We start from the raw sequence: 12,114 nt of genomic DNA, 5'->3' as shown, positions 1-12,114 counted from the left end.
GAGTACCACAAATTGAACATGATACTAAGTAAAAAAGCAAAAGTCCCAATATTTTCTCTAATGACCCTTAGCACCTTCATCCACTCATGTATTCAATTCCTCACTTCAAGTCATTGGCATACAATGTTACATTTAAAAAAAATATTTTAATTTATGAATATATTATCAGTCCATTCTGTGTGGTTTTTTTTATTAATGTAAGCTCTATCATTGATTGTCTTCACATTTAAGCGCCTATGACAATACATTACAAGCTTTTGACAACGATAATAAAGCATGAAATGCAAATAGTGATAGAAATATCAATAATTCGTTTCTAAAACTTTAATCAGATCCGTACTAGACAGCAATGACACTTCTGCCTGCAGCACTTGCACATATAGTAATTATTATTAATTTAATAATAGTTTTGATTTGACACATAAAGTATGATAGCTTTATTTTCCACCTATCATTAATAATTATCTCATATAAGCATTATGTTAGGATTAGTAATTGATGTACAGCTACATAAAAAATTTTTTTTAAATTATAATTAAGCATTAATAACTTAACAGCATTACACTCTCTCTAATATATATCTTTAGGTAATGAAGTTAAATGTTTTTAAAGGTAAATGCTGAGGTCAGAAAAATTTTCATTCTAGTGAAAACGTCAGGTTGGTGAAAGATATTAGATCTCTGTTTAATAAACATATACTTAGATCCATCTCACAAATTAAAATATTGTTCAAGATTAAAATTTACAGTAAAAGGTGAAACAGAATAACACCTGATTTATTAATGAGTAAATTAATTGTATAATAAAGAGACAGCCCAAAAAATAAGACACAATGTGCATTGAGATCCCAAAAAACAAAGACCTTGGACACGATCGGAATTAAAAAAACCGAAAGGCGTGGCATGGCCGAATCCAAAAGGCATTGGCATTTAAAAGAATCGTGGGGGATCAAGGACAGTAAAATTTATTTACGGATCTCGTCAAGTCGGAACATATTTTTCAGGGCCGTGCTGAAATTTGGTAATAACCATCCTTCAAACATACTACTTAAAAAAAAAAAGTGAATAATAAGAAATAAATCCTGGCGAGAAGTCAGGCGAATTGATAACAATAACAACAGAAATCGTTAATAATATTCCTTTTTTTTTTTTTAAGAATAATAAATTGTTTGGAGAGAAATAAATATACATAATGTATATTTATTTCTAAATAAGATTTAGATTATTCAAAATTAAAGATTTATTTTATTCTTAATAAAGTATTCTATTGGAAATTTTACCTACAGGGAGTGACATGGTAAATTTACCTTTTGTTTGTATTTGGAGTTATCTTTTTAATTTTAATCATAAATACAAATAAAAATAGTGACTAGACCTGTGGTGTGTTCCTATGATTCTAATATTTGTAGAATAAGTGTGTATGGTGTGAATGATAAATAATCATAATGGCCATTTATAACAGCCATATATTGATACAAAATGATCGAATTTGGATTTTTTCGAAAGATTATCCGAACAGAATACGCCAACGATTCGAATATTTCGAAATTTGTTAACAATATTATTAAAACAGAATAATCTATTTAATCATTCAGCATTAAAGTTTATTTTTCTAGATAAAAATTGATCATGAAGGTTTTTCATTTATTTTAAATTTTACTATTGAAATTAATCAAATAAGAGATAGATACCTTAATTTTAGTACTATAAATTAACAAATATTGGTACTTAAAATACATGAACTAGGAAAACGTGGGTGAATTTGTAATAAACTCAGATTTGAGTGGCTTAAGGAGTTAATTTGAGGTCAAACAGTTGATTAGTATGTATATTTCAATGTTATTAACTGTTTAAAGAACTTATGATTAAATCTATCGAATGAATTCAAATACAGAATTGGAAGGATTCAGGATTTGGTTTTAGTTTAAACCATGTTAATAAATATTTTTTTTACAAATTTAATAAATTAAAATTTTATTATAATTGCACAGCCTAAAATCACTTTGGGTTCACTTTGGGTTGGATCTTCTCGGTGAGCGGATTAGGTTTGACCGTGAAGCTGGGATCATTCGAAAAGATCGGCTCGACTGAGAAGGCGTCGACGAGGAACCGACCCACTGTCTTCAGCCCCGAGAATCCTTGGTTAATGAAGAAGTCAGTCGGAGCGAGGTATAGTACATGGGTGTTGTTGCGTCTCACGGCGTAGAGTATGTCTATGGTCCTGAAGCCATCGGGTATCACCATCTCCTTTATCACTGAACTGAGAAGGAACTCGTTGTTGAAGCCAACGTCGGGGTACGCCAAGCCTGAGGTGTGTGGTGTGGTCAGGAGCTGCTGGTGCAAGGACTGGAAGTTGGCATAGTCAACAATGGACCTTTAAAGAAACAGTCGAAACTTCAGAGATACAATGATGGGATACTTAAATAAGTAATTGTAGAACTGAAGCGTATAAAAAAATTATATGGACCGATTCCACAAAGAAATTTAGATTATGTGTTTATTTTAGATGCCACAGCTTTTGTCAAATAATAAGAAATATACGAAAAAAAAATTAATTCTATACCTCAGCATTATGAACTAACTAAAATTTCTTTTAAAAAAGGTAGAATTTACTTTTTTTAAATCATTTAAAAGAACATTAAAGTAGCTCCAACTAGAAAACAGTTTCATGTTTAATAAGCTGTGAGTTAATGCTAATTAATTTGAGGTTAGTCACAGAAAAACTTAAATTGTCTCTAGTTTTGTAAAACAATTAAGCGATGTGAAATTCTGTTTCCTTAAAGTACGAGTGTTTTTAGCAAAACTAATTATAATTATTAAAATAAAGTTTAAAATAACCATAAATAAAAGAGAATAACACATAAATTCTCCTCTGATAAAATCATGACATTTTCAAATTGATCTATAATAATACAATTTTATAAAAATAGTTGACACTGTTGCTAATAATAATAATACAATTAACAGGGATACTACATTTTTTTTTCTCTGTACGGAGTAAGCATATGAAAACTTAATAATATAATTTCCGATAAAACATCTTTTAATATATGGGTCAAACAAAGATAACCGCAACATCAGTCATCCTATCATGAATAATTCTGATATATCTGTTATTTGTTGTCATAGATAGTTAAAAATCTAGTGATTTATTAATTAATATTTATTTCAGAATATTATTTCTCACAAAAAAAAACCATTGTTTTACAAGACTGCAGTGAATACACATATTTTCATTTGCTTGTAGATGCATTCGTTTAAAATAGCAATCCAAAATATATATATTTTTTTCATATTTCCATATTAATTTAATTAGGAGTTCGAAATGAATAACTGGTAATAGATAAATTACAGCTTTATGTACATTAGAACAAGGGATAATCAACTGACAGATGAACCTACTCGTCAGAAAACGACTAAACAAATATACTTCATCCGTCATTTAAAAAATTTATTCGAATAATCCACAACTCTGTTATAAAAATTTAATAATATTCATAGAGACAAAGATTTAATACCAATTTTTAATAACCTATTAGTTGATAAATAAGATCTACCATCTAGAAAAATGTTGCTTTTTTATAATGTTAATTAAATTATTAGTTTTCACTCAAAAATATTTTCATAAAGTAATTAAAGCATTTGAACATTGCGGTTAAATGTCAAACAACCCAAATTCTCAGTAAGAAGATATCCTGCCAGACTTTATCAAAATTTTTTTGGATTTACAATGATTACGAGCCATATATACAATAAAAACAACCGACTTATTTTCCGTACCGTTTCTATGAGGTAATAGAAGAGAAAACGTTAGATAAACTTGGTGAATGAAATAGTGATTTAGAAGGTAGTGCTTTTATGACTCGACTGAGACTTGTCTTAGAATGACGAAACGTTGAGCATTCTGTAAATTATGTTTAAAATGACAATTGAGGATAATTGATAATTAATTTTCAAATTAAATTACGAAGAAAAAATCTTAATTTTTAAACTTTAACAATCATAAAACACGGAAAGTATGTAAAATTAAATTAATTTATTTCATTCGATACGTTTTGTAAGGTGGGTTATCCTGAATGCAAAAAATAAAACCACTCAATTACTTGCCTAAGACCTCTGTCAGCATAATAAGCCGTGAGCTTCAACTCGACACGAGCTTGACTGAAGTCGTACGATCCAGGAGGGATGGTGATGATGAATGTCGGTCCCTCAAAGATGGTCTTTAAGGAGAAGGTCCCCTTGGCGGTGAGGGAAGAATTGAATCCCTTCTTTGGCTGCTCCAGTTCAGGGGTCACTGAAACATCCATCACAGATACGCTCACTGATAACGGCCACTGGACGCTGATACCGTAGAAGATACGTTACCGTGGACGTCGATGACCGACTGCTGGCCGGAGGATACCGCAGCGTAGAAGAGAAGCACCCATGGAAACGCCATATTCTAAAGTATCCTGTCCGCCATCGTAGCCCTATTTATATATTCCAGAGAGCAGGCGACCTTCCAGAATGTCGCTTAAATTCCTATAAGACCTTTTCAAGACGTTCCACAAGGGCATCCACTTTTTGAGATCGATGCAACTTCTCTTTTAATTTTCTTTTGGCCGCTCGTTTCGATAATATACTACAGTTATAGCTCAAACAATAATCTATTTTAATTTTTTTAAAAAATTGTGATTTTATCATACATATTTCTTTATAATTTTTTATTATTAATTTTAGGTGTTTGAATAACTACTAGACTAATTATTCATCCGAAACGTATAAATAAAACAAAAAGTAATATTTATTAATGAATTAAAACTTCCAAGGGTTAAAAAGTGCTTAAATGTGAGGGGGAAAATTCCTATTTTAACTCGATAAATTATATTAAACTCGTATTTCAAAAATATACACCAACATAAGTTCTAATAAGGGAAGTAAAAATATAGCAGACATTTTTTGTAAATTAAATATAAATTGAAGGAGACATTGGTGTGTAAATAAAATAGAAAGAATAAAAGGATTCTCAACAATTAATTATATCTTGGTGAAAATATTTATTTATGAACATTTTTTTTTAATTCTTTAATAATAATGTGTGAAAAATAGAGTTAAAAAAAAAAAAAAGAAAAATGTTTCATCAAACAATAACGGTAAAGACAAATAAAATAATTTTAAACAACTTATAAATGTTCAACGTTTCGACCGACACTTTAGTTCTTCTTCAGAACTGCTTGTTTTTGTTGTGATAGGTGGAAGTGTGCACTAATAGTTGGTGGTATATACACCATGGATCTCACATGGTGTAATAACGGCCTCTTAGAGTGAACCTTCACCAATCACAACAGCCCTGTAGTGTGGAGTGGATCGAAACGTTGGTCATTAATAAATAATTGAAAACTATTTTATTATTCACTCAATAATAAAATTAATATTAAAATATTAATATTTTTTAATAGATGAATGATGTGGCTGGTTGGTTGACTTTTCTTTCTTTAAGGTACCTCATTACATTGTCCATCCCTCATGTCCCTTGCAGTGGGGACCACTATTAAGTGGCGATAACTGGGTTAGGAGCGAACCGCCCTTGTATATTCATCGAATCAGGTCCCGCTCAACTTGTCCGTCCTGCTTTGTCAACTCCAGAAGGCTCCATTAGCCCGAGCCGCCTTAGGATGCAGAAGGATAACCGAATTAGCACTAGCTAAGGGAGGGCTGTACATGGAGCTAATGCAGTCACTGATGGAATCATTAGCTCCGGCTGATGGGGTGTGGTCGTCCTGTTTACTTCAACCTCAGCAGCATGAAAAGAAGGTTTCGGTACTCACTTTTACCAAAAAAAAATTAATCATTTTATTTATTCAGATTCAGTATTAAAAAACAAAAGTGATGAGCAGTAGAGTTCCATCACTAATGGAATCCCTGTCTTCTCAAGTTTGTTTAACAGTGAAATAACCTAGTATATGATAACGGTTTAAGACTAGATCACACAAGGTTACCCCTAAAGTATATTTTTAATGTATAAATAATAGTTATTAATGTTTCCATGTGGGAGTGTGTAGCTCAGTAGTATGGCACTGTGCTACTAACTTCAAGGACCCGGTTCGTATCCGGCTGTGCCAGATAGTTACTTTCTGTTTCACTGTAGACGTGAGTCAACCCTGTGGGTTCAGGAGCCCTCCTGAGTCCACCCAGCAACTTCATGAAGTGGGTATCTTAAATTGGGTAAAAATCTGGCTGTCGAGCACGATTCTGACCAAATCCTTGCACACCCGTTTGTCTAGTAACGGTACTTCCTTACAAAGTACTGCACCCTTGAACCTCAATAGGTTGTAGCGATCCACATTTTATTTTTTTTTTTATGTCTTCATCAGGTATATATTCAAAATTTACTAAAGGAAGTAAAACAAAAATTCTTTAATAACGAGCGTCTATACTGTATTGAAATAATTATTGTGAAGGTGGTAGAGCATAGGAAAGGGCTTTACAGATGTGGCACGCCTCAATGTAGGGTACCCTTTGTTGTGGCACGCGTTATAAAAGGCTTCAGTATCCCTGGCCTGAATCAATGGAGATGAAAGTTATACCCTTTCTAAAATATACTGAACTTACTTTTATCAGGGGAAAATCTTTTCAAACTGATCTGTGGAGTTATGGAAATGTGATCTTTTACTTTTGAGATAATTTTTACTGTTTTTATTTCTTAACAGCAAAATTTACAAATTTTATTTTATTTGCATTTTTCCACTATGGTTTCCATCATTATAAATATCATTCAAATCAATTCTTTCAATCTAAGATTTATCTAACTTGCCACCTTTTCCAGTGTCTTCCCGCCTTATACACAGTTTTCCTTCTTCTTCCTTTTACTTCCCATCAAAACATTTACTTGAGATAGTTGACGTGACTATTTCACATAATTAAACCCATGTTTATTTTAACGATTTTTTTTCTATCGATGTTCCTTCTAATCTTTTCAATTCTCATTTATCGGTTTCTTCTAGTACAAGAGCCCAAGAGGAGAAAAAAGGCAGTTATCTCACCCCAATTTTTGATTACTTTAATGAAAACTATGTATAACTAATAGTCAAAATTGATGAGTCTGCAAAGTATAAGTAGGGGAAATAAAAAATGGCTGCTGTTTCAAAGCTATAAAAAAAACTAATTTTTCAATCAGAGCTCTATATCTTAAAAAGTAGGAATAACACAAGAAAACCTACGAGAACGTCATTTAAAGAAGAGTAAATTTGCTAAAATATGAGCCCTAATAGAGTTATTTACGTTAAATAGTTTTCGAGACATAACTTTTTGAAAAGGAACATTTCCTTATTAGTTTGTGAATTTATTTTGAAAAATTTATATCTTAAAAACCATTTGACGTACAGATGTCTATAAGCACTCAAATTAAAGCTAGTGTAATGAGCTATAAAGTAGTTTATGATGTTTATCTTAGTAGGATTAATAGTTTACATGAAATTTGATAAAATAAATTGATTCATAGTTGGTCGGACAAATTTTCATTTGACAAAATTATGTTCATATGTGAATGTCATAAAAACTACTACCTCTACGAAGAAAAGTGTCATAAAGTACGTTTAGTATGTTATAGTCAGCTTTAATTTGAGCGATGGTAGACATCTGTACATCTAATGGTTTCTGAAATGAAGTTTTCCATAAATCAAACTTATTGTCCGAACAACTATAAATCAATTTATTTTAGCAAATATCATGAAAACTACTATTCCTACGAAGGTAAAGGTCATATACTTCTTCATATTCCATTAAACTAGCTTTAATTTGAGTGCTAATAGACATCTGTACGTCACATAGTTCCTGTGATATAGGTTTCTCAAAATAAATTAACTAACTACTAATCTTTTAGTAGATTTTTAAGAAATCTAACTTTTTTAAAAAACTATATCTCGAGAACTATTGGACGTAAATAGCTCTTTTAGCTAATATTTCAGCAAATTTACTCTTCTTTAAATAATGTTCTCTTAGATTTTCTAGTGTTGTTGGTAGTTTTAAGATATAGAGCTCCGAATAAAAATTAATTTTAAGGTTTTGAAACAGCTGCCATTTTGTTCCCCTCTACCTATACTTGGCAGACTCATCAATTTTGACTAGTAATTATACATAGTTTTCATTAGAGTAATCAAAAATTGAGGTGAGATAACTGCCTTATTTTTTTCCCAGCTCTTGTACTATTCTCTTTATAGAACCTTCTCTTTTGTACTTAAAAAACATTACATAACAGATAGGTGCTGTGTTCATTTTATTACATCAAGCAAATATTTCAGCATCCAAATTTTTAATTTCCGTCTAATCGGCTAGAGAATGTAGAATAATTATTTCTAATGAAGCTAAAACCAAAAACTAGCATTGAAATAATTAATTATTATATTTAGTTAACTATTCGTAAACTAATATTATAATTAGTTAACTATTCGCATCACTCACCATTTGGTTTAGGGAGTTGATTGATCGGTGAAAGAAACATCACATCAGTCACAGACAGATGCCACCACACCCTGTTTATCAGTCTCGTTAAAGCCAGAATATGATCAATACATTCGAGGGAAACTAGTTGATTTTCGAACAAGCACATGGTAAACTGGTGTTCAGTCATGAATTTCATTGACCTTCCCTAAACATTTTTTATGGCCTTGATTACTTGGTAGATAACTTAAGTATATTTTTTTAACGTTAAGCTGCTGAAACATTCCAAATATACATCTAATTAAATACAAAATTTCAGTTTCGTACAACTTTTAGTTTTTAGACAAAGTTGTTCACAAAGACATACAAGCCCCAACAATACTTGGTTATTTGGACTTGAATTCAAAATTTTTCATAATCACAATACTTAAAATAAAATTCACAAATGTCTTTGTTCACGTATCATACTGAATTGTTGAATTGTTAACCCAATTACTTAGTTATTTTAAAAAAAAAATGTTTACCATATTTATTACACAGTTACGTTATTAAGTTTCATTTTGTAAAAGATGTTTTTAATTTCAATTTCATTCTAAATTAAAATTAAATTTGTACCGCCACAACCCATCCAGGGGTGCAATACTTTGTAATGAAGTACTGTTACTAGACCAACGGTTGTGTAAGGAGGTGAAATTCCATCCACAATAATAATAAAAGGCTCACCGATGGTTCTATGCCGAACAAACAATCGCTGTTCTAAGGACATTCTTTATCGAATACCTTATTTTCAAAGAAGGCGTTACCTACCTCACTCTTAAAATAAGCGACCAAGTTTCGCACCTAGAAAGAACAGAAGAAAAGATCATAGTTATGTAAATTCTAACTTCTAAGTTTCTTAAAAGAAAGCGCGAACTAAGCAGTTTAACCACCGCAAAGAAACAACCATTTCCTCCTAAAACCTCACCTTTATTTCCTCTTGGATTTGTTTTACTTCCTCATAACCGAAGGTAGCAAAGCCCTGTATTCAGATATAAAGTAAAAACTATTTTTTTCCCCCTTAGAATCGAAAGTTTCCATTCGCATTATACGTTTTAGACACAAAGAGATAATTTGGTTCCGAGTCTGTCTATAGATGGATCCATGTAATGTATCCATGTAATAAATTTTCAGAGGTTGTGAATACCTAACGACGTCGGTTTTATCAGATTCGTCACTACTTTCACTTCAGTACACAGAAATGTATTTTCCTTAACACATTTCCAAATCAGCGAATCCCATAATTCTAAAACGAGAAAATCATTCATTTTCAAGTATAAGTAATTATGTGAAAATGGTGAGGATGCCCTATATTTGGCATATATATTTTATTACTTTAAATTGCCCAAATACTTAAATTTAAATTAAATTTGCTAAATTGCAACTTGAAAAAATCCAGTATGATACAAAGTAAATCACAACAGTGCTTATTTATTCCTCTTTCCTCAGGTGATACTCCAACACTGTCCTCATCACGTTGCTAGATTCATATGTGTACTTTTTGTGAAAAATGGTCCATTCATTATACACCAATTTCACATTACAATTCTTAAAGAGTTGTGTTAAATTGGAGGTGTTACATCGGGACCTGCTCGTGCTATACTGCAGGTGTCCCGAGTGTAATTTTATGATTAAAGGTAAAATATGTGTGGAAAAGGGGTGCTGAAAATTGTGAGACACTTTATGCTCATAAAAACATGCATGTATTTCTTTTAATTAATCAGATTAATTCCCTGGAGGGGCAGTTATGGTTAATGTGCTAGTTATAAATTATTTATATTTAATAATATAGATCAGAAAAGTGGGGTGGTCTCATGGCATAAATAATAATGTGCTTATCTGTTGACTGTTGGAAGTCTCGCTGTCGCGGTCACTTCCTCGTCCTATAGCCGCTTCCCTCGTCAAGGTGTCAAGGACCCTGACTTTATATAAATCCAAAAATTAACCGAGAAAATCGGATTACTTAAATCCGACAGGAGGATTAAAACAAATTCCAATGAATCCTATCAAACTATCTTTACCTTTCGCAGTAAACCTGACTTCATACCCTGCATTATCCTCTGATAATAGTCCACTTATTCCTATCTAACAGATCAGCTACCTAGAACTATATCTAGACAAACAACTAAAATGGAATCCTCATACAAGACTGAAAAGACAGTAAACTGCATTCGATTCCGACTATTGACACCTATTAAACAAACAGTCTAAACTTCCAATTAATTATAAAAAATTGATTTCCATTACCATAATAAGGCCAATTTCAGATTTGGATTTGAGCTTTGGAGCTCTACTAAACCAGTGAATTCGTCTCATATCCATTATAAATTCCATGCTAATTACATTCTCACAAATTGGGTCAACCATCTGAACCTCAATGTTGCCGATTTGATCAGAACCAGATGTCAATCCATCCATGAGCACTCAAACCCAATTATTTCTAGTCTTGATTTTTCTTCAATTCCTGATAATACCTCTAGGAGTCTGAAAAGAAGATGGCTTCGAGATCTATTCTAGAAAGGTTATTGGGGTTCAATCAATGGGTAGATTCTCCACAAGACTGTACCATCTAATCTGTCTCACATCACATTTACAAGATGTAAATTTTTCAAATTAATTTTTTTATCAATAAATTAATATTTAAATAAATAACATAGCTGTTCAATTAATTACCACAAAAAATTTGCTGATATAATCTGAAGTTCATAAATAAAAATAATAAACATTATTGTTAATCATACTAATAGCAAGTTTTAGTGCTGTAATCAAACTTGCTATTAGTATGATTAACAATAATGTTTATTAATAAACATTATTGTTAATCATACTAATAGCAAGTTTTAGTGCTGTAATCAAACTTGCTATTAGTATGATTAACAATAATGTTTATTAATAAACATTATTGTTAATAGAAAATAAGCTGATTTTTATATTAATTAAATTTTATAATACATTTTTTTATTATATACGATAAATGTTATTTAAACTAAAAGGTGAGCAATATATAAAATATGATAAAAATAATAGTGAGGTATAATATTGAAGGAAGTTTGCCGGAGGTAAGTTATATTGAGATTGAGCAAAACTTTTATTAGAGTTTATAAGTTGGCCTAGTGGGACCTGTTGAACTTGATAACCACCCACCCCTCCCCCCGGCTGCCGTTTGATGTCTCGTACTGAGTCCCATCAATAGCAAACTCCAATTTACTAAAAGCCTTCTGTATTGCAGAACAAGGCCTCAATATTTTCACTAAGTGACCGATCACCACCATACTCCCATATATATTGCATCTTCTTGAATAACATACCATCAAACAATAATTTCAATAAATATCTTATATTTTTAAGGTGTATCAATAGAAAAATCAGGATTCCTAACATAATTTTAAAATATGTAAATTAGAAGAAGAAAAAAAAACGTTTCTTGTGTAGTTTTCCAAATAAATACAAGACTCAACCGTTAGTAATGCTATGTATCGAGGAATTAGCCATGATTTCAACAATATGTCGTTTATTAAGGTTTTTCGTCATCTGCCCCTATACCTGGTCAGTGTATCCTTCTGGGAAGCTTTTAGCATCCTCGGATGTGAAAACATCTGTATTAGGTTTGTCACATTACCAGAGGCCCCTGAGAAAATTAGATTGCCTAACCTTTAAGATA

At 31.4% G+C, this 12,114-nt stretch overlaps 1 protein-coding gene across 1 annotated transcript; it reads right to left on the bottom strand.

Moving 5' to 3' along the window:
• Positions 1-1,956: 1,956 nt before the first annotated feature.
• LOC106689601 (uncharacterized) lies at positions 1,957-4,440 on the bottom strand. The gene is made up of 3 exons (XM_014434659.2): positions 4,365-4,440; positions 4,107-4,293; positions 1,957-2,373 (listed from the first exon to the last, which is right to left on the bottom strand). The coding sequence occupies exons 1-3, from the start codon at positions 4,435-4,437 to the stop codon at positions 1,998-2,000; spliced, it is 636 nt and encodes a 211-aa protein (XP_014290145.1). The 5' UTR covers positions 4,438-4,440; the 3' UTR covers positions 1,957-1,997.
• Between the last annotated feature and the right edge of the window lie 7,674 nt (positions 4,441-12,114).

Source organism: Halyomorpha halys, unplaced genomic scaffold (assembly GCF_000696795.3).
Source record: "Halyomorpha halys isolate HHAL.00 unplaced genomic scaffold, Hhal_1.1 Scaffold1406.1, whole genome shotgun sequence".
NCBI lineage: Eukaryota > Metazoa > Arthropoda > Insecta > Hemiptera > Pentatomidae > Halyomorpha > Halyomorpha halys.
This window is presented reverse-complemented; position numbering and strand designations above follow the sequence as displayed.